Source organism: Lepidochelys kempii, chromosome 5, assembly GCF_965140265.1.
Source record: "Lepidochelys kempii isolate rLepKem1 chromosome 5, rLepKem1.hap2, whole genome shotgun sequence".
NCBI lineage: Eukaryota > Metazoa > Chordata > Testudines > Cheloniidae > Lepidochelys > Lepidochelys kempii.
This window is the reverse complement of record NC_133260.1, coordinates 110,247,138-110,271,818: the sequence shown is the minus strand read 5'-3', so window position 1 is coordinate 110,271,818 and position 24,681 is coordinate 110,247,138. Positions and strand designations below refer to the sequence as shown.

The 24,681-nt window shown below is 38.0% G+C and overlaps 1 protein-coding gene across 2 annotated transcripts in view; it reads right to left on the bottom strand.

Annotated features, from left to right (window-relative positions):
• Positions 1-24,681, bottom strand: part of CCDC171 (coiled-coil domain containing 171) — a 235,035-nt gene that overhangs the window by 19,817 nt on the left and 190,537 nt on the right. For both annotated transcript variants that reach the window (XM_073345441.1, XM_073345440.1), the window contains one exon: positions 16,041-16,193. In XM_073345441.1, the coding sequence (XP_073201542.1) occupies positions 16,041-16,193 (153 nt within the window). The remainder of the gene's footprint in view (positions 1-16,040; positions 16,194-24,681) is intronic.

The window sequence follows — 24,681 nt, the reverse complement described above, 5'->3', positions numbered from 1 at the left end:
TATATGCTCAATTTCAATTACTTTTGGGTGCTTTGTTTCCAAAATCCCAAGTGAGGAAGCCTGGAAACCAGACAGTTTGAAAGCCTGATGGTGACCCTGTCCAATGGTGTACATCAGCCAAGCCAGCAATTGGGAAGACAAACAAGGTTCTAGAAACCACTGTTCCAAAGATTGGAGAATCAGTGAGCATTCTAAAACTTTTCCATGGTGCTGCCTCTGGCCACCAAGGGCTTGCTTCCTTAACCAATCTGACTGTATTTATAATAACCACACCAGTGTGTGGCATGGATGAGTGAGCACGTTTGTTTTAGCACTAGGACATTTTGTGATATTACCTGTATGTTCTAGTGTTCTTATTATGAACCCAAACTTCACAGTTCTATATTGGCTCTCAGACTCAAAAGTGTTGGATCCCCAAAGCAATACATGCCATTGAAGGTTCCAAGTGACCCTATCTAACAGAAAGAAAAGGAGTACTTGTGGCACCTTAGAGACTAACCAATTTATTTGAGCATGAGCTTTCGTGAGCTACAGCTCACTTCATCGGATGCACTTCATGCATCCGATGAAGTGAGCTGTAGCTCACGAAAGCTCATGCTCAAATAAATTGGTTAGTCTCTAAGGTGCCACAAGTACTCCTTTTCTTTTTGCGAATACAGACTAACACGGCTGTTACTCTGAAACCTATCTAACAGAGTATACCAACTGGATCAATTGTGCCATTTGAAGAGATGAAATGGGATCTTGGAAATCACTGAAACTATGTTAGGGTTCAGAGTGGTAGCCATGTTAGTCTGTATCAGCAAAAACAATGAGGAGTCCTTCTGGCACCTTAAAGACTAACAAATGTATTTGGGCTTAAGCTTTCATGGGCAAGAACCCACTTCATCAGATGCATAGAGTGGAAAATACAGTAGCAGGTATATTTATACATAGTACATGAAAAGATGGGAGTTGCCTTTGTTGAAGAATGGCCACTTTTAAGTCTCAATAACAAACTTAAAAGTGACCATTTTTCGACAAAAAAAACTTCAAAAACAGACTCCAATATGAAACTGCAGAACTGGAATTAATTTGCAAACTGGACACCATCAAATTAGGCCTGAATAAAGACTAGGAGTAGATGAGTTATTACAAAACCTAATTTTACCATGCTAATTTCCCCCTACTGTTACTCACACCTTCTTGTCAGCTGTTTGAAATGGGCCACCCTCATTACCACTACAAAAATGATTTTTCCTCCCTTGGTATTCTATTGTTAATTGAATTGTCTCGTTAGACTGACCGCCCACCTGGTAAGGCAACTCCCATCTTTTCATGTACTATGTATAAATATACCTACTACGGTATTTTCCACTAAATGCATCTGATGAAGTGGGTTCTAGCCCACGAAAGCTTATGCCCAAATACATTTGTTAGTCTCAAAGGTGCCACAAGGACTCCTTGTTGTTTTTGCAACTATGTTAGTGTCACTTTGTATATATTCAAAGTTGTAGCAGTATTAAGCAGAGCAGAACAGTTCTCCAGCTGCTATCAGTACTAAAATTCGTTATTTAAAAATTGTGTGTAAATACTTATTGCACACTGGAAGGTAACCACCTTTCCTCCTAAACAAAAAAATGCTTTGGCTTTTTTTAAAACAAAAAACCCGATGTCAGCAACCCAGCACTCCTGAACAACCCAATTACAGTAACAACAAACTAATGCCTGCACGATGAAGGAAAGAAAAACACTGGCAAGGAAACAGATTTTACTTTTAAGGGATAGTACACCGTAGTAAATATTTTTTTAAAATTAAGAAAATTACCATGACAACATCTTTTCCTCTGACAGAATGAAGCTATCAAGTCTATTGGGTACAAGGTCCATATTTTAAAAACCTGTTTAAATATCCACTTACTCAACAGATCTGAATTACTCCAGGGAGCCCTCCTGATCTATAGAGTAAATAAGTCTTTACCAGATGAACTGGAACAGCTGTATCATCACTAAGTGATGTGGATTTCACAGCTTTCTATGAAAAACAGTTATATATTTAATTAAAATACCCCCAAATCAAATACATTGTTAATATAAAGAGGTGTGACTTAAATGTATACCACCCAATAAAAATAAATGTTAAGATGTTATTTGCTGACAGTATGACCTTAAGTAATGTCAATGTTAAAAGGAACATAATTATGAGTTAAGAACAGTGTTAAGTTTTTATGCCCTAATTTTGAACTTCCTATCTTTTATCTGTGTATGTCATACACTTTAACATACTTTAAAATGTAAAGCTCAGTAAAAAGTATAAAATGCAAACAATCAAGCAGTTGAAGCATATTAACAAAGGTCTTCTGCATAAATATATTCCTCCTTAGTAAAACTACCAAAGTAAAGGACTGCATTTTACAAGGGTGCAACATAAAAAGCAAAGCGGCTTTTTCTCTTCAAACTGTGGGGATATACCCCTATCCAAAAAAGCATTACTGGTTCCACCTGTAGCTAAAGTAAGAGGAGCTGCTAGGAAGTGCAGCTCTCTCTCTCTTTTGCTCCCACTCATCTCCTCGCCTGGGCTCAGAGGAGTGCTGCTACCCCAAATTGCTGCTCCTTGCCTAGTGAGGTGAGGACTCAGCAGGCAGTACAGGGGAATCTGAAGTGGGAGCCACCTTAGCCAATGATATCTAGCTGGGGGTTTCTGTGGTTCCCAGCCTTCTCCCACCAGCAGGTGTAGCAGCAGCAGTACCTGACAGGAGAAGCAGAAGTAGCCCAGCCACCACTCTCTACAGGAAAATCTGACACCCTACTAGCCCCACTCTCCTCTAAGGGGAGAGAGCAAGTAGATCAGATCACCAGTTCCCCCTACTCCAATCCAGAGGGAAGGACAAATAAATAATCATAATACATGAGATTTTGCATAAAAAAAATATTTTGAAAGGACTTAAAATCTTCTAATGTACAAGAAATAGCATCAAGCGTTTCCAATGCCCTGGTGAAAAAACATGATCCTCCTTTTTTAGCTGTTTCTAATCAATTTACAGATTCTCAATCCTAGTCAAGTCTAAACAGCAGCCTTTATATATATATATATATAAATAAATAGGGGTGAGAAGCACCAGCTCCTCACTTATGTATTTGACTGGCTGTCTAAGGAACGATTAGAGACATGAACACATTTTGGATTTCTTCATTTTTTCTTCCTCTTGTCCTTCCTGCATCCTATCACCACAGTAAGATGTAAAGTGGCATCACAAAGCAATACTGAGAAACATGATGAAAGCCACCAAAAGCACTTTTATTTTGATCTGCTTTAACCGCTGGGTAAAAAAAAGCATATGCAAAACATCTTACTAAATATACAAATGAAGGATGATCACTACTGAATTTTATCATTATAAATGCTACCATAATTTTATTTGTAACCAGAAATACCCAGAAACAGAAAACAAAGCAAACGTAGGAACAAGAAAACCATGATTCACAAACAGTATATTGTACATGATCCACTGAATGCATCCGATGAAGTGAGCTGTAGCTCACAAAAGCTTATGCTCAAATAAATTTGTTAGTCTCTAAGGTGTCACAAGTCCTCCTTTTCTTTTGCGAATACAGGCTAACACAGCTGCTTCTCTGAAACATGATCTTACTTAAATATGTCAAAGGAACAACAGGAAGAATGACAGTTTGGAGTCACTCAATTCAGGTGCCATCTAAATCTCTGAGCCAGAGTAATTCAGGCTCAGCTATTCTTTAATCCCCTCCAAAAATTTCTTGGCTGATTCATAGCCCCAGAATGAACACACTTTCTCTTTATGTTTTACTCACAGTTTAGCAGAGAATAATAGACACTTCTAGCCTCCATCTTGAAACAACTTCTTCAAAAGGAAGGAGGAAGCACCTCCTGGCCTGAATAAAAGTCCCTGAATCTGGAAAGAAGTGAATTTGGCTTCTTTGTATAGAATATTTCTTTTCTTCTGTAAAGCCAGTAAAATTAAGTCCCTGGCTCTATTCTTTTTGTAAAAAAAATTTTTTTTACTTGGGGGTTAAGTGTCCTGGTCTATAATATCCAGTTATCAAAATAACAGCCTGTCAAACACTCACAGTGCTTTTATTCCTACCACAGTGTTGGCAGTATTGTTAGTTATATACAAAAATTCTTTCTATTCTGATGTGATGGACAATGTAACTTTAAGAGGAAAGGGATGAGGGGCAAAGAGGAAGCAAAGAATATTGGGGGCAGAAAGCAAATATATGCTGCTGTGCTGTGGTTGGAATAAAACTAAGCGTACATTATTCAGGGATTGTATTTTGTAAAATTAGCACAAATATGTCTGACAAAGAGAACAACATAAAACCACTTCCTTATAACATGGAGGTGCTCTCAGCATAAAGTGAGCCCTTCCTTAATGTTAAACTTCAGTAATGCCACGTGCCACTTTTCAGAGAAAAGGGTTAGATTATATTCTCTTCAGGTAGATGAACAACATGTAGTGTATGCATTTACTTGCTTTTCCTCTGTTAATGCACTGTATAGTCATGTGGATACGTTTTTCCCCAAAGGGGCAAAACTGAATCTACACTTTGGACATATCCCCTCATCCAAATCAATTCTCTCTCCAAACTGTAGTTTCCCATTAATTACTCTTGGATATACCACTGTTGGATTGTCCTGAGCATTTAAGACAGAAGGAAGAGAGACATTTTGAGGCTTCAATGCCTGTCTGATCTCTAATCTTGGAATCAGATTTCTCAAGTTAAAGGAAAGTTGAGTACCTTTGTTTTTGAGCTCTCAGTTCATATACTTCAATAGAAAAACTTCTCTCTAATAATTACTGCCAGAGAAATGCAAAATATGAACAAAAAAGGATGAGGCAAATTAGCTTCCTGAAAACATAATCCTCCCCATTTGCAGATCAGCCAATAGCTTGAAAGATTTGTTTTGTGTTTAATAATTGGAACAGACCTGTGGCCATTGAGGAAAGTCATGGTTTCCATTAAGCAGCACAGCATGCACGTTTGGAATTTCATGACAACAGTGGTATTAGAATTTAGATCCTACTCTTCCAAAAGCACAGGTCTGCCTTGAGATAACATATACACCTACTAGACAGTTCATTTCAATAAGGAGATTTTTAAACTCAGACAAAACAAAGTACATTTTCAATACTTAAGAAAAAAGTGTAAGTGACTCAAAACAAACTATTGCCATTTGAAATGTAACCTCTAAATGCAATGAATGCACCATGTTCATTTACCATATTCATAGCATTCACTGTACAACTGTACTGAAAAATGGCAGTATTGGAAACCATCTAATTATCCAAACATTTACTTCTCTACAGATGTAAATACATGGGCCTAATAAGCTTTCCCACTGTGAAAGCGGTTACTTAAATTATATTAAAATATTAAAAACTATTTAATGAGCTTTTTCCCCCTAAAGTAAATTGAGTGTGTGCCTTAACCTGCTTCAGGCAAAGGAAGTTTCAAACATATTGGTTTTGAAGCTAGCCATTATTTCCCATGTTGCAAAAATGGCAATTTTATTTCCCGACAGCAAATGAAACTGTCAGGAAAATTTAGATGCAATAAAATTGGGTGGTTAAACCAACATGCTGGATTTGGAATAAAACTGAATTAAAGGAATTAAAATTAAGCATTATGTCAGTCAAACTTTGTAAAAACTATTTTAAACAGTTTTCCTGCAAAAGTTTGGGCTTTGGACTTGGTGAAGCTCAATCGTAACTATCCACTTTGTGTCTATCAAGAGTGTCACATTGGAAATTTGCACAATGAAAAATATTTTGCATAAAATGTGTTGCTTCTGGCAACCTTTCTGCCTAAATAAAAAGTTGTCAGGCAGTGTGTGACTTTAGTGGTAAAGAGTTTTAAAATGGTGGCTTCAGTCCAAGGCTAGCTAATAACGGGTGACATGCACTGGAATCTTGAGGCCTAAATCAACATTGTTTTCACAGCTGTAATTAAGCCACCTAATCAGAAGCACATTTTGACGGGACAGTTTCTGGAAGCCAGACATTACAATTTCTTATGCCTGGAGCGCAGTGGCTCATGAGAGGTCCTCATTTAATTTCAGGTTTAAAAAAAAAAAGCAGTAAAACGAAAAGACTATAAAAAAGGCAGTGTATGACTGTTGAAATGAAGCAGGCCTATGTGTTCATGCCTTGACCAACCTTGTATCCCACCCTCCTTCGGCTCTCTGCCGAGTCCCCATCTCTCCAGTGGCAGCTGCACACAAGTGAGATTAAGGGCCTCTGCCAAAGTCAACAGATGAGCTGGTCTGAACTGGCTCTCTGTGTGTTCTGATTGTAAATTGTGCTGGTGATGATTAGAGAACTCTAACACAGGATGTCGACTCTTAAAACTGTCCAGAGAAAATAATTTTTTTTTTTAAGTTCAGGAAATTTTTTTAAACTTTTTTTGTGGCTTGGTACATAGTGTTGTGTCTATAACTTTCAGATGATTCAAACATGAATTCATACAAATTAAGTTACCAAATTATCTTTTTTTTTTTTAAAGGACCCTTCATCTCAGGTGTTTATATAACAGTACTGCTGCTGAGTGCAGATCTTCAACTAGCACACACGTCCCTTGTGTCTACCACCTGCCAATGGGAGCTATTCCTAAAACTCTGAGGATCCAGAGACTTGTTATTGTATGCCTATCACTTAACTATGTTGTTGAATTTAAAATGGATAAACTGTCATCTTGCTCACTTTCTGTAGCTCTGCTGCATTTGGTAACTTTAACATAAACTTTCAACCCCAGAGGCCATTGTAAAACTATCAATACGACGGCAATAGTCACTTGGGTCTGATTATATTTAGTTCTGCATTTTAATTACATATGGATTCTATTAACTGAACCTTTTGCCTTATAGGCAACATTATAATCAAATTACTATAATTTTCAAATATGTTACAATAGTTTAACAAGTTAAAAGTTCACATACTTAGCATATTGAATATCAAAAAAGCTTTCCACAGAAAAGGAAGTGTTTTTTACAAAAAGGCAAATATATATGGTTGGATTACTCAAACTTTTTTGCACACCTTGCCCCAAGTCATGTTATGTGATTTATAATACTGTTTTCATATTATTATACTTGTTATTAGTGCTGTATAATAACCAAACAGTTTAAAGGACATGATTTATACTGTTTGGTTATGACTATTACTTATATAAGCAACACCACATGACAAGGCGTGTGTTTAGATTAGGATGCCTGCATGCCACAGGTGTGTTGTAAGGCACTAAGCTGATGGCCAATTCCTTCTAATTACCTACAAAATACAAGTATTTCAGTAAAACTTCACTTTTTGAATGGTGCTATTGCTTTTTAGATATAATTTCTTTTCAAAGTATTATTTAGTCCTGCCCATACTGATATTTAGTCCTGCATGTATACAGCATACCTGAATAATATGGAACCCTTGTGGGCTCATCAAATTCTTTTCTTTTTCTATTACTTTAAAAATATTCTTCTATTCTCTACTATAAAGAACAGTATAATGGTCATTAATAGCAGGGAATGAAATAGTATATTTAGTCCTGGACTAGTGCCAAAAAAGGACTGCAAGAATAAGGGATCCATTATGTCCATTCATGCACTGGCAGCTCCAGGTCCCATAATCCTGATACACTGACTGATTCAGGTGAGGTGAGGGTGAAGGAGAGAACAAGAGAGACAAACACACATACATGCACACATTCTGCCCGTAAGCAGCTAGACTGGAGTGTAAAGAAAGTGGTTGTCCTGAGGCTACATGATACATTTTCATTATACAATATTTTGAATGTTTTTAAGGAAGGTTTTGCTTATAAGCAGGGTGGGTCTGGGAACTGGCTGCTGGTCCACTAAATGGAAAAACTGAGTGAATAGTCTACTGAAATTTAGCTTATTTTTTAAAGTAAGCATCTCTCATTTATCAGAGTCTTAAAAAAGGATAGATGTTAGACAAGACTCTTCTTCAAACTTGCATCTCCTGCTTGATCAAAAACCCTCTGACTCCTGTATTCTCTGCCCTGAATATTGCATCACTATGTGATGTTTCATAATGTTGGCCCATCATTGCAAAAACTTAACACACCACCACCACCCAAACAGTGCTAAATAAATAAATAAGTTAGTTAATTAATTATAGATAACACAGAACCACAATAACAGCAAGTTGGTGGAATCCTAAGTGATTTGGGTTTCAACATCAGTTAGTATAAACATCCAAAACCAACAGCTCTTATTGTTTTCAAGGTGTGATAGGGTCTGGCCAAATGGCTACAGGACAGTGATAGAAGACAGATAATTAGCCCCAGCTTAAGCAGGTCCCTTTCCCCTGGGTAAGGTAACAGGGGAAGTTCCAGAACAATCAGGAACTTGCTGGAACCAATTAAGACAGGCAGACTAATCAGGGCACCTGGTTTAAAAAGGACCTAACTTCAGTCAGTGAGGGGCGTGCAAGGAGCTGAGAGTGAGAGGGTGTGCTGCTGGAGGACTGAGGAGTACAAATGCTATCTGGCATCAGGATGAAGGTCCTGTGGTAAGAATACAGAAGGTGTTGGGAGGAGGTCATGGGGAAGTAGCTCAGGGAGTTGTAGCTGTCACACAGGTGTTACATGAAACACTGTAGACAGCTGTGATCCACAGGCCCTGGGCTGGAACCCGGAGTAGAGGGCGGGCCCGGGTTCCCCCCCATCCCCCAACTCCCTATTGGATTCAGGAGGTGTTGACCTGGATTGTGGTCACACCAGAGAGGAAGGTCCCTGGCCTGTCCCCTGACCCACTAGGTGGACCAGCAGAGATGGTGGGGATTGTTCTCCTTCCTTTTCCCCATGCTGGCCAGTGATGAGGTTAACTGCGTGAACGGCAGATTTGAGCCACTAGCAAAAGTGGCCAAACTGAGGGCTGCCGTGAATCTCTGAGGTGAGTTCAAGGCCAGAAGGGACCATCAGATCACTGAGTGTGACCACCTGTATGTAACAGGCCATTAAATTTCATCTAGATACTCACATATTAAGTTCAAATAATTTAGTTAGACAAAAACATTTCAGTCATCAGGAAACTAAACTGTGTGCCATAGGCAGAGACCAAGGTGACACCAAGGCTCCTGCAATGGCAGGGAACTGATTAGGTGAGCTATACCCAGAAGATCTCAGCAGGTAAACAATGCCCCATGCTACAGAGGAAAGCAAAAAACCCCAAGGTTCTTGCCACTCTAACTTGGGGGAAATTCCTTCCCCTAACCCCAATCAGTAAGACTCTGGGCATCAGGGGCAAGACTCATGAACCAGGCATCTAAAAAAAGGATTCTCTGTACCCCTCACAGCACTGGTCCATCTTATCCAGTGTCCCATCTTCAAGTCTGGCCAATCTATGATGCTTCAGAAAAAGGCAAAACACCTCCCACTCCACTGAATGCATCTAGCCAATTGTGCATTAGGGAAAAAATCCTTCCTGACCCCTGTAGGCAATCAGCTGAAGCATGAGGTTTGATTCTAGTCATTATCTTGCTGCAAAGCTGCACATGTTATGTGCCTGTTGAGAGTTATGCAGGGAATCCCATTCCCCATATGCCCATGAATGAAGGGAAAGAACAGGAGGACCCACTGACTCAAACCAAGGCCAGAAGGAACCATCATGATCACCAGCCCCATTCCACCTCCATAGACTGCAGAATTTCTCCCTGAAGCTGGATTAAAACATATCTTTTAAAATGATATCTAATCTTGTCTTAAAGACTTCAAGTGACGGTGAGTCCATCTCCTCTCCTTGGTAAGCTGCTCTAATGTTTAATTACCCTCACAGCAAGAAAACTGTATTTTATTTCAAGGCTAAATTTGTCTAATTTCATATTCCAGCCACTGGATGTTGTTTACCTTTGTATATACTTTGTCAGCAAGGCTGAAAAGTTTCTACACTATCAGGTGTCTTTTCCATGTGTCAAGTCAACTCTCAACCTTCTCTCTGAAAAACTGAATATGCTGAGCTCCTTACGACTCACCTTTTATCCCCACCAAATTTCTATTTACTTTGCACTCATGAGGTCCTTATTTCTCTATCTTCTCTTTCCATTACTCTCTGTCTCTACCCTTTTTGTCTCCTTCCCTTCCCACTATAATTTGTACTCCAAAGGGATGGAGGAGGAGCAGGGATAACCACCGCCACCTACTCAATGCTTCTGCCCCCAGCCAGGTAGATGCACTGTGGTGCTGCACTAGATGCCCATCTCCTCCCCTATACTGACTTGCCCTATCCTGAACCATGCAGCAGAACAGAGCAAGCCACAGAGTGCAGTGAGCACATTCAGGTTCAGAGAAACACTCAATCACCTGGCCCAGCACAACTGTGGCTCCCAATGTCTGTCACCACTATCAAAATTTTTCAAATATTCAACACTTCTACAAAACACGGGATGCCGACATCAGTGCAAAAAGCACAAGGCTGGAAGCTATGAAGGTCAGAGGCTCTGGAGAACTGACATCATATGAATAAACATACCACCCTTTACAGGTAACGCAAACTTTGCTCTGAATTGCTTTTTCTCACTTTCTAGAATGTGTTTGAAAGCACAGTGGAAAATGCCATGTCATTAGAACAGCTCACTGCAATACTGGACTCACAAGAGATTTTCATTTGGCAGTAGATGTACCATGGATTCACATGCTTGCCATGGGCATTTATGTTGCTAAGTGTTGCCCAAACCTATGGTTGCTCCTGCCCCAAAGACTCAAAAAGTACTTGCTTATGACTGCACTACTGTATTGTACAGCACTCAAAACCTCTCAGTTCAAAGCATACTGTTAACTGTAACTCAGAATAAAAGTGCAAGTACTGTAGTAAGCTAATGTGTTTGAAGGTGGAGTAAAATGGATCAAAGAAGCATATCCCTCTACTGTTAAAGTAACTGACAAGAGTTCATTTAATGGGAAACCTTGAAGCAAAGTCCAAACTCTGGTATTACAGCTAGATATTGCTGAACAAGAAATAAGCAAGTAATGAGACTCTGTATAAATACATTTTAAATTATACCTTTTCTAGTTGTATGCCTTAGTCAGAGTCTTAATATATAAACCATTACAGAGTCACAAATTATGTTATACAGTTATAAGAACACAGAAACATAAGAATGGCCATACTGGGTCAGAACAAAGGTCCATCTAGCCCAGTATCCTGCCTTCCGACGGTGGCCAATGCCAGGTGCCCCAGAGGGAGCGAACAGAACACGTAATCACCAAGCGATCCATCCCCTGTCGCCCATTCCCAGCTTCTGGAAAACAGAGGCTAGAGACACCAACCCTGGCTAATAGCCACTGATGGACCTATCCTCCATGAATTTATCTATTTCTTTTTTGAACCCTGTTATAGTCTTGGCCTTTACAACATCCTTGGGCAGAGTTCCACAGGTTGACTGTGCGTTGTGTGAACAATACTTCCTTTTGTTTGTTTTAAACCTGCTGCCTATTAATTTCATTTGGTGACCCCTAGTTCTTGTGTTATGAGAAGGAGTAAATAACCCTTATTTACTTTCTCCACACCAGTCATGGTTTTTTAGATCTCAATCATATCCCCCCTTAGTCGTCTCTTTTCCAAGCTGAAAAGTCACATTCTTATTAATCGCTCCTCATACGGAAGCCATTCCATTCCCCTAATCATTTTTGTAGCCCTTTTCTGAACCTTTTCCAATTCCAATAGATCTTTTTTGAGATAGGGCGATCAGATCGGCACGCAATATTCAAGATGTGGGTGTACCATGGATTTATATAGCGGCAATATGATATTTTTTGTCTTATTATCGATCCCTTTCTTAATGATTTCCAACATTCTGTTCACTTTTTTGACTGCCACTGTACATTGAGTGGATGTTTCCAGAGAACTATTCACAATGATTCCAAGATCTCTTTCTTGAGTGGTAACTGCTAATTTAGACCTCATCATTTTATATGTATAGTTGGGATTATGTTTTCCAATGTGCATTATATTAGTTATCATTGATTGGGATACTTTCATTGTAAAGCACATATTTTCAGAGGCACTAAACTTTCTTAAAGGGAGTGGGTGAGGTATAACAAGAGATAAGGGCAGAAGACAGGGAGGAATTACGGAGAACTTTGTAAATGAGATATTGAACTTTGAACTTCATGGAGGAGACTGTGGCAGGAATGTGGCATGCAGTCCTTGGAAGATGTTCAAAGCAGAAATAACTGGGTGAAATTTTCTAGCCTGTGTTATGCAGAAGGATGGACTAGACGAGCATAGTGGTCTCTTCTGTTCTTAAAAGTCAATGGATCTATTAAAACCTGATGGCCAGATCCAGAGATGGCTAAGTTATTCCAGCAGGTGCGACAACCTTGATAGTGTTGAAGAAAGGAACAGAGTCTTGACAGCTACATTTTGGGTGGTGGGAACCAGGAGGGGAGGCCTACATCTTGGAAACGGCAGTAGTTACTATACTATTACTACACTATTTCAAAATGTTTTGGTACCAGAGTTGGAGGGCAAGAAAAAAAGTTGATAAAGGAAGGTGCAGCCGAATTTGGAGAGAGCATAGATAAGATGGGAGATGGACAGAGAGGACTCAAAAATTAAAATCAAGCTTGCAAGCACCGGAGACAAGCAGAACAGTGGAAGTAAGGATGCCAGAAAAAGGTGTAAGAAGAGACATCTAGATGGAAAAATAATAAGCACTGTTTTAGCCATACTGAGTCTTAGGTGGTTGCAAGAATGAAAAATACATTAGAGAAAGGCAGAGATGCAGGGCTGCACAAAGGGAGAATGGCCAGGACTGAGAAATATATTTGTGAATCATCAACATAGACGTGAGATAAAAAAACCCTGGGAGGAAATGAGATCACCATGGGAGACAGTACAGAGGGAGAAAGAAAGGGGGAAAAAGATTAAGACATTTTAAGGACTAGTAGACAGGACCAGACTTTGTATTTTTTGTCAGGCCTGCGAACCATTCTGCCACTGATGTTCCCTTCTCCCACCCCCACCAAATAATTGACTCCTCCCTCATTATCCTCCACAAAACAAATATTTATAGCTGACTCTTATCTACCTTGATCACATTCCACCCTGCATGAATGTGAATGAACAACACAGTCTCTGGATGTAACTAAATAAATAGGATAACCATGTGTCCCATTGCCAAGAGGAAAAGTAGCAGGACTGGGAGTGGAGTGGAGAATGGAGATGTTGATTCAGAGGCTAAGTTGAAAAATGAGAAGATGGAAAGGAAAAGTGAGAACAAACGGATCTTGCCATAAAGTGTCAGTTTTGTTTTTGCAGTAATCAGCAAAATCTTCGGCGCAGAGAGAGAAAGAGAGGGGAGGTGGGGGGGAAGATGGGGCCTGAGTAGCAGGTTTTAGAAGAAGTCTATCATAGAAGTAACATTGCTTAAGCATGTGAGAAAACAGTGTGGAAGAAAGAGGATCAAACTAAGTTACAATGGAAAATGTCTGAGAAAATGAAACTGGAGGTGAGAACAGAGGTACACCAACAGGTGAAAGAGACAGCCAGAGGGTAGTAAGCAAAAGAAGATAACTACCAAAAATACGATGAAGTTATAACCAACATCAGTTTGGAACAACTCAGGGGATGGTAGAAAGAAGAACGGAGAACAGAAATCTGATTTAGTAATTATCAAGGTTTAAGTAAATACTAGGCATACACAGACTGTGTACTTCCAAGACAATTATTTTTAGCAATAAATTATGATTTGGTGTTCCAGACTGACATACATGTACATGGCAAGCACATATGAAAGCTCTGCACACTGAAAAACTGTGTCAACTAATTGAGCTAGACCAGTTTTTCTGGGCAAATGCACTGAATAATCTCTCTGGATAAAGCCCTCCTATCTTAAGGTTTTGGGAAGGGGGTGGGGGAAATATCATTAGATCACACATTCAATTCTGTAACTTTAGCACCCTCGTGGCCAATATGGAGTCTGCTCTGCAGGCAGCTCTGGCCAAGAGAAGGCGCATGCAGGAATGCAGCAGGAAAAATCCTACTTTGTTAAAATTCAGGCTTTCTGAAATCACTGCATATATTAATGGATAGAGCTTACAAAATATTCAAATATAACAAAATACTACAGACATACAAGTGAGTGGAGTTAAGCTGTTTTAGGAAAAATAACTTTGAATATTCTGTCTTTGCTGTGTTTAAATTCTAAACCATAATTTTGCATTAAGACTTATACTTAGGCTGTAAGTAGACTGCAAACCCCTGGGGAGAGGGATTGTTTGTTTGTTTGTGTAGCACCTAGCATAATAAGGTCCTGATCTGTGATTGGAGCCCACAGATGATACTGCTGTACACATAACAACCAACAACAACATAGTTTTTGCATTGATGATGTTTATAGAATTATATAGTTTTCAATAAGTGTTAAGTTTAATCACAGGCATCATTGCTTTTTATAGTGCCATATCAAACCATGGAATAGCACTTCAAAGACTAATAGCATAATCTTAGCTAAAAACTTTCTATATCCAAAGGCAAGCAAACCTCACTACAGTAAGCTTGGAAGGCTGCCCACTCTTAGCTACACAAGTGGTCATCTTGACTGAAACCCTCAACAATAAAAAGACAACAAAGCAAACCTAGTAAGACTGAAGTAGCTCAGCAGTACACATGTAAACCTAGAGGAACCCAAAAGATAAAGGAAAATTGGTTGGAGAAGAAAAGAAACAATTTCAATAGGCCTCTTAGGTTGTCTAGAGTCACAAATGTATCAATAAAGCTTTGCGCTTATGTGATATCATTAGCTCACACATTCAACCTTTCATCCAAAGATCTTAAAGTTTAAGTTCAGCACTGAGGGAAATATCTCCCTCTGTGCTGATCCAATGTAGAAATGAGTCAATGAGAAATTAATGCAAGCTCTTATGCAGGCAACCAAAGTCACAAGCACAGTCCCTGAATAACGGGTTGCTGATATGCTTACTTGGTTTGTTTCAACAATTCCTCTCTTCCTACTTGACACTCAATGTCTCTGTTTTCCTTACTGTCCTTTGCTTTATCCAGAGTGAAAGGAGAGAGAGAAAAAAAACCAAGACAAAAAAAAAAGCTCATCCCTTTATACAATAAGGAAAAAGGAAGAAAGAATTGGGAAAATTTATTAATTATATGTAACTTATCTACACAATCTCACTAAAGACATATTTAGCTACATATTTGTGACAGTTTATACATCTGCCTGATGCCTGTGTGACACAAATATATCTGCATTCAATAATCCCCCTAGGGAGGGCTAGCTCAGTGGTTTGAGCACTGGCCTGCTAAACCCAGGGTCATGAGTTCAATCCTTGAGGGGGCCATTTAGGGATCTGGGGCAAAAATTGGGGATTGGCCCGACTAGATTGACCTCCTGAGGTCCCTTCCAACCCTGATATTCTATGATTCTAAAGACAGTTCTCAGATCTGGAATATCACCTTATTAGCCTTAAATTAACCCAAATTTAATCGTGGACAACAATATTTTAGACATCAAATGATTCTTGAAATAGGATTTTAACTTTATAGATGATTAATCATACTATTTCTCTTTCACTAGGCATGTATTATGAATAAGTATAGTTGCCTATGGAGAATAATCACATGTTCTAATTACCATTTTGGTTATACGCATAATTAATAACATTCTGGCTTAATAGGACATGCTGCAACTATAGACAGTTGCATGCTTCAGGTCCAAAATCTAACTGTCATCTGAACTGCCAAAGACAAAGAAGCTACGATGCTGTGTTTTTAACTTTGGCAACATTGAACAAATCTTTATACAAGATATTGTGGTAAAATTAATCCTCTCATTGCTTTCATCTACCACCCTCCCTTTGGCCACGTATCAAGCATCACAATAGCATTTTTGTACTGGTAATTTTGTATTACTGTGCTAAACTGTGATATGAAATTAGCTATATTGAAGAAATATGATCACACATTCCTATCAGAACTACACAATATGAGAGTAGATACAGCCTAGTAATCTGAATATCCAAATTATACAAGCAAATTAAATTATGGAAAGCAGACTTACTGATTGTAAGCTTTCATTTTCACGAAGACAAGCTGTTTGGAGTTCTGATTTCAGGGCTGCAATGTGATGTCGATGAGATGCTATTTCTCTCTCTAATGTAGCAACTCTGGAGCTTGCGAGTTGGTAGACATCCATAAAACTTATAATCAGAGCCTTTAAAAAGTAAAATAAATAATCAATACCACGTGGACCTTACATAAATGCCAGGTTGCATACAGCCAAAGTCATTATAGAATCACACTAGCTAACTTTTATTAATAAAGAAAACAAAGGTTGGAAGATTTTCTAAAGTTCAGCAGTATTATTTAACAATTAAAAGACATAGCAAAGGTTTATGTAACCCTACCAATATTGTAAATGGCTAATAGCATTACAGAAAGCACACAACCCTGCACTTAAATTAGGAGATATTTTCAAACATGGATTACTGCATTCAAGAGCTGACACTATTTTTCACTGTACTTAAATACAAGTTTCAGTGGAAGGTCAATTTCTATCTACCGGGAAGTTTACCTCAAAAATACACATTTTCCAAATTGAACTGACACACAAACTCTCTCAGCTCAGATTTTAAAAAAAACCCACAGATTTAATTTGGCATGCAACAAAAGAAATCAAGTAAACTTCCAGACCTCTTAAAGTAAATAACCAGTTTACAATATAGTTGGGAAAATATAATTGTGCTTGTGTATATAACAGAAGAATGTTCCAGCTGTGTAATATTGATCAGACTGATAATAAAGTTAACAGCAAAAGAGAATATAAATGATTTGGCAGTCCTAGTGACTTTAGTAACTTTATATCTACCCTAAATAATAGAACACTGTTGGGATTATTGGTCTTCTTTACATCAGGTTAATCACAGTTTATAGGTTATAGTTTTCTCTTCTGAAGTGACCTGTAGTGAGTTTTCTAACGTAAGAACATCTTTAAGGCTAATATGAAATCTGCCTTCTGAATATAACACTTAGTGGAGGCTAAAATAAATTCACTAGCACTAAAGGAAACTCCCAAGATCTTCTCAAGTTTTTCTTTGTTTTATACATTTTCTACTGTTTGTGCAAATAAAATAAAAGTAACAGGGCTGAAGTGAAATCTATTACACCAGGGGTGAATACGGCCAAATAATACTAGCAAATTACTTACATCACATATATGGTGGCTATTCTCAGTAAGAAGAATCCCAAAGTGTTTTACACATTATGGCCCCAATCCAGGAAAGATATCAAGCCAGTGTAAGGGCTTGCCTTTGTTGATACCTACCAAATGCATCTGTCTTGAGTAGAATGTGGCAGCCATTTACAAAAATATTTCAAAAGGGTTTAGAACAAAACAAAGAATAGCATGTTCCATACAAAACAGTATGATGCTTCACCTCAGTGAGACTGCTCAGGGGCTTAAAGCTAGGCATGTGCTGAAGTTCCTTGATGCATCAGGGCCTGTGACTGAGCACTCAAATCAGGAAATGTCAAAGCTCAGGTTACATGGCCACCTTAACTCTGACCCCTTCTATATAAGTATTAAGATAGAGTCCTTCATTATATTGTATTCTCAACTTTTACAGTAATGACAATAAGGTTAAGTATACCAAATTGAAAATATATTTCAAGATGCTAAACGTGTGGATCTCAAGATGTAGGGAGAAAATCTTGCCCCACTCTATTATTTGAGAAATTGGATGCTGTTGTGTAACTTACACAGAGGGGAACAGAATTTAGGCTGTAGGTGCAATTTGAACTATGGCATTTGCTGACTTTTCTTTGAAATAAAACTAGATTTCTGTAACTATTTAGGGCTACTATCAATATGTGACTTGCAAGCATGCAAACCTATGGTACACATTTAAGGTCACAGCTTAAATTAAAATGTGGAGACTGACTTTTCTTAGCTGCCCACTCTTTGAACTGAGGCCCTGATCCTGCTAGCTTGCATGTGCAGGTGCACCTTTGTGCCAATGCAGTCCCAGTAGTGAGAACAGGGCTCTGCCCATGTATAGGAAGTTGTAGAATCAAGGTGTTACTGAAGCTCCTACTGAAAAGGGTGTTGTGCACCCCATTTCACCACTTCCCTATCAACCATGAACTTTCTAACCCCAGCTGTTTCATTTTCAGAATAGTTTTAAAAGGTTGGAAAGACAGTGTATTTTTCTCCCAACTCTTCCTATGCTCAAATTTTCAGGGGGGAAAAAATAACATCCAGATGAAAGGCAGAAGTTTCACAAAGTTATTAACAAAACAAGTAGCTGGAATAGAAACATTTATGCAACCTTAAGGAGGTTTAAAGTCCCAGAGGAATTTTGACAGGCCAACCTAGATTTGAAATCAGCCAGGACATGGGGGTCAACATCCTCTACGCCTCCAAAAGGCACCAGGAGATCCTCAATAACGAATACCCAGAACTTCAGTTGTAAATCTAATCTGGAAGACAGCACCCCTAGCAGTAAAATGTGCTTAGCATCAAGTCAAGACACTGATTTATTGTTGAGTCAACATGAAGAAAATCACATGGAGAGTCCCCAGCATCGCTTCCTACAGTACCTAAGCTTCCCTTATTTGAATCATCAGTGGGGGAGGGAGAAATCTTTCCTATTTGGTCATTTTAAAGTTTTGTCAAACAGTGATTTCACTGGTTTCTATTGGAATTTAACATTTTTTGTTTTAATCCTTATTTGTATATTACAGATATAACATCTGCATCGCTCTAGAAAGAAGGTTTATTCACTGATCAACAGTGTTTGTTAATAGAATTGGAGATCAGGTATCTTCCAGAAACAAAGCTTAACAGCCCCCCCGCTTCCACCAGCATGCCAGATTTTTAAAAAAACAGATACAACAACGACAAGTACAGATACTTTTGTAGCCTTCCGGATATATTTTTATAGCACTAAATTTGACATTCAGACATGTCTGTAGGAACCACATTTTAGTGAGCCCTTCTGTTTTTTTGAATACACTGGTAATAGCGTGACATGCAAACTGGGAATAGAACATCTGAAACAAGTAACAAATCATCTTTCATGACAAATAAGAATGATTTTTAAAATACATATTAGACATTGATTTTCATTCAGAAAAGTCAGTCATAGTGATCCCTGAACATTATAGGAAGCAATTTTTGCAACCCAGACATATATTTTCACACATTCACTTTAAAAGCTAAAACCCCTTTCAGACTGACGAATATTGTAGGAATGTCAGTGGGGCAGCAGACTTAGCTAAAGAGGCCACAGCAATTCTGAGGGCTGAAGAATGTTAATTTTAAACATTAAAAAAGCCAGCTGAAGTATGGAATATGGGATGTGAGTTAATAAAGGGTGAAACTTGCATAGTGCTGCCAATTTTAGAGCAGAAAAGGTAATGAATTCCTTTTTTTAGTTAATTCAGAGTAAGTAGTGAGAGTCCCCTTCCTATGCCTCCATTTCATAAGAGATGTTATTTGTTTAAAATCATACATTTTATAATGCTATTGACATGGCAGAAGCATATTATAATGTCAAAAGGAGTTGTCACTGTGAGAACATACCCATGTTCCAACACTACTGCTCAAGACACTGTCAGCTTCATGAAAATGGAAGGGCAACATGCTGAACTGGCTACAACTAATGACACAAAAAGGGTACTGAAGACAGTAGCATGGAGAAAGGAAGGTCTTACAATTAAGGTGCTGGACTGGGGTAAATGTTAAGAAGTACTTAAATCCCATTTTAAGATGTGATTTTCAATGAAATTTAAGAGCCTAAAGGCCAGATTTTTAAATGTCTTTAGGTGCTTAAAGATGCTGGTGGATGGCTAGTGGGATTTTCAGAAGTGTCTGGGTGCCTAACTCTCATTGATTGCAAAGGGAGTTAGGTGCCGAGGTATTTTGAAAAGTTAGATGCTGAGGTGCCTATCTGCATCTCTAGATGCCTTTTAAACACTTTTAAACACCTGGCCCTAAATTACTTTTGAAAATGGAACGTAGGTACCTTTGAATATGTTAATCTTAATTGATTTTTGTCTCTATTCCCAATCAGTAAAAGGGGGCATTGTGAGAATCAATGTGTTAATGTCTGTGATGCACTCAGTTACTATGATGATGGAGGTACTGTGAGTGGGTAGATAGATAAGATAGTACTTAACCAACATTTAAAAAGTGGAAGGATAAAATGGACATTGAAAGGTGACACTATCTTTTTTAAACTAAAACAGAAAAAGGTAAGGATTAGTTAAAAGCATAACAAAACACTGGAAAAAAAAGAACAAGAAAAATCTATTTAACGTAATAGGTAAGCTGAACCCTGCTCAAAAAGTACTAAGTTTGAGGATGGCCTATTTGTATTACAGAATTTCTCACAAATAGTTCTGGTTTGGGCCCCGTATCTATGAAGTTGAGCATCTTACTCTAACAAATTTCCAGTGAGGCAAACGACTTCAAGGCTTATATGATTTTTTTAATAACACAATGAACTATGGAGCAAAAGTGTAATTTTAAAATTATCATATTGTCCCCCTCCAATCAACTTTAGAATAGAACAAGAGTTTTCACAGGAGGCCCCTTTCTACAGCACATGCAATAATAATAATTAATAATAATAATAATAATTAATAAATACAAATATTCCCTCCCTTCAGTGATATGACTGACTGATCATCTTTATGTGCTCAGTCTTATTCAGAAACAGCAATTCTAAGATGTGCAGTGTAACATTATGCTTGTAAATATCTTTTACATTATACTATTGCCTATAAATTTGTCAGCGAGAAGACTTTAATCTTTGGAGATATTTTTTTTATAAAGTATAGTAAAATATGGCATTCTGATAGCTGGCACTGGTAAATTATGCAACAGTGTTCAAGAGACATGAAGATTAAAGTACAAAATGAGGGCTAAAGCATATCCTTTAAATTTAATTAACTAGATCAAAGGTCACTCAAAGTATTACCAAGTTAAAAACTTCAGTGGAAAAATATTTTAGGAAACATTCAGAGTGCACAAATTATTAAATGATTTCTTGTCAATGTGTTTATTATACTTCATGAGGAAAGGAAAATCAGTTATTTATTCCATGTGGAAATACTCTATCAGTGGGATACCCCTTTCCCAATAATTAGATTCATGTAACCTAGTTAGAGTAAATACAATCCAATAAGAACTTTAATTTTTTTCTGCAATTTTACTTTCTGTGTTTTGATTTGCAGATAACAAAAGATTAAAATATTATCTAATGCCTTCATAGCTTTACATTGTTTCCAAAGCTGCTAATAAATACCAAATGTAAAACAAATTGCATTAAGGACCAGATCCTCAGCTTGTAAATCAACGTAGTGCTACTGACTTTCATTTCATTTACACCAGCTGAGAATCTGATCCTGAGAGTACAGCAATTACACACCTAGAGATAATTTTAGCTCCTATTTAGAAGAAAGGAAAGGGAAGGAAATAAATAACCACAGGCAACCTATTATGAGCTAATGCAAATCAAAGAACGTGTAATAAACAGACCAGACAGACAACATAAGCCTCAAATGTGTAGCGTATGATACAGCAGTCAGAAAATTCAAGAACCAACTACTTCACACTACACTTTTATTTTTAAAGTATGAAAAAGAAGAAAAATCAAAATTTAGGTTTCCCCCTTCAGGAAATTCTGAACTAAAAAGAATATTAGTAGGTAGTAAAATGTACCTAAGGGCAATATATACAAAGAGATAAAAAGAACAAGAGAAAGAATAATAAATGGACTACAGAAGAATGAGAGCTTAACTTTAGTATAACAAAGCACTTAGATAAAAATCTGAAGAGACTAAGAATTTTATGTATAGTATGAAGTTTGGCTGACGTGTGATATGGGCAAAAGCAATCAGCATGAAAATAAAACCCAAAAGATTGGAGTTGTGTGTGTTTAATAGAGAATGTACAGTATGCCTTTTATTACTGCAACCCTAGTTTATGTCTGGCCCTAACATTACATAAATAAGATTAGTTTAACAGGTTCACAAAAAACAAACATATACCAACCAATTAATTTTGGCTTTGAGAAGGCCAACCCCGAGTGATTTTATGATATTTATTAGAAGTCTGTGGAGGCTGCTTTTGTGGGTAGAGGGATTAATTTCCCCCTTCATTTTAGCATTTGAAAATTCACTCTGGCTGCCTTGTCCCATCGCCCAAAATGTCTAGTGGCAACATCAGTAGAGGATGTAAATATAGCAGCCTCTCAGGCATCAGAAAAGGCCACATGGGAGACAACATTCAGCAAAATTGCACTTTTGCAGCTGTTTGGCACTTTTTTAATGATCTGTTCTCCTGGTATCTTGTTTCAACAGTAAACTTTTTGTTGGGTCCATTCAACCGTGGCACGTACAATTTAAATGTGCCAAAAATCAAACCAGTCCTGTTACAACTTTTTTCAACCAAACCTGACTCAGGGCCATACTTGGGGCCTAACTCCATCCCCTTTGTTCCGATAACAATTATGTTCCCCCCAAAGGTCTCAGAGGATAGCCCAAGGAAAGGAAGCTTGAAATAAAAGGCTAGATTCTCTGTCAGAGGTAATGACATGACTTCCTACAAGAAAACTGAAAAGAGAGCATTGAAATTGACAGAGACTGAAGGGAAAGTGCTTCTTCTGGAAACCACAGCAAATGGGCATAAAACAATAGTCATGGAAATTATTATAAAGAATAAGATGCTCAAGAATAATATTGATTCTATGGAAAATAATCTATAAATTAAGACCATTAGGTGGGGAGTTTGTTTATAAGCTCAGGTACTGAGAGTTTCATAATAAAGTGGCTACCTAAGACTCTGGGGAGTCAGAACTTTCTTCTAACTATTGAACCAAGCTACCATTTAAGAAGGAGGATCTCGCTGATGCATGGAATATTACTTTCATTATTTATTACATGCTGACAGGCTTGGTAGTGTACAAGATGAAAAATAAAGGCAGTCATTGCCCCAGATAGCTTACAGTTTAAGCAACAGACACAGAAGAAGATGCTGAAACTATTCCCTCCCTCCTCTCTCCCATTTTCTCTCTCTTTTCCTCCTAAACAACATTGGTAATTTTATTGTGGGTTAGTATTTGTGGGTCTCGAGGAGAAAGGGAGTCTTTTGAGGGTTTGTGTGTCAGCAAAAGAGGGGCACCGGTACTAGAAAGTCATTCCATGAATCGGAGGGCATCATGAAAAGGGCATGAAGATGGAAAGGGAGGAGACAGGCACCAAGACTACCACCACTGAGGGAACAAAATAAGAAACTACATCTGAGATTTAGGCTGGGCTTTTAAGGGACAGATGAGATGATTAAACTTGATATAGTGGGGAAGGGAAAGCTAATGAAGTGAATTGAAGAGGGAGGGATATTGCCTGATGAACTGCCAAGGAAGATAATTTTAGAGACTATGTTTTCGAATGATCAGAGGGGAGCAAAATGGGGAAATTAATATTAGATTTCCAAGATATCGTGGGGGAAGGAGCAGCAAGACTCCATAAGAACCTCAAGGTACTGGGGGTATGTTACTTTGCCATTAAGGTAGCTTCATGGTTAAGTCATGTACACCTAAGAAATACAGCAGTATGCATGTGTGCACAGGTACATTAGCTTAGTAGTTTAGAGCCTGATCCAACTCAGACTGCAGTGCCAAAGAAAAACTGTGCTGATGGCTCAAAAAAATTACAAGAATAAGGAGGCTGACAAAATTATTTACATAAATACCACAGAGATCTTACATAAAACTCTAATTCAAGTTTAATCAGGATTATTTTGACAAAGCAGTTTGTATAAACAGAAAAGAAAGAAAAAAGGTACAAGGTGTTACATGTGTATCTAATGTAGGAAAAAATATGATATTGTATTTATTTGAGATTACAGAATGTGACCTACCATAGTTCTATTCTATTCTACCATAGAATAGTTAAAGAGCCTACCATAAAGCACACACATACAATGAATGGGCCAGAATTAAGTACTTTGAATACTTAATCATGCAACCTTTATTTATTCAATGTATTTTTAAATGGAATTATATAAACAGTTTTCATTCTGTTGCATTGTCTAACACACGTTATATGTCTCAAGCAGAAAAATTTCTCCCTGGGAAACTGACTTTATTCTGAAACAGTTTTAGACAACCAGTTTAAAAAGGGTTCTAGTCAATGTTTTTGTTCTGGCAGCATCTAGCTAGTGTGGACAGGTCACCTATCTCTTGAAAGAGTTTTTGAAAAATGTTCTTAAACATTTTTCTACTTTGAGATGGGGTTTGTCAGTTTCCCAGGACAAAAAAGGAGGGAGGTTTGGATTGAATGTTTATCTGAACCTATGAAAGTCCCACCCATCCACAGGCCAACTTGATATTTGATACGCATCCCTAATCATTCAGACTCACAAAATTATTCCATTCATCCACCCATCTGTTAGATGTTTCTTCTCTTTCCCTTCCCACCTCCTTTCCAATCTTGGTGGTTTCTCCTTTGACTTTCACCCTTGTCTTTCTCTATCAATGTCACAAACTCAGGTACCACACCCATACATTTCAAAAGTAAGTGCCCTACTCCAAATATATTTGCCCTGAAAAGCAATGGAAATTTTGAACCCTAAAAACGGATGCTGTTTTCAACCCAGTAAACAGCGTTTGGACTTGACTATTGTAACTCTTTAGCAG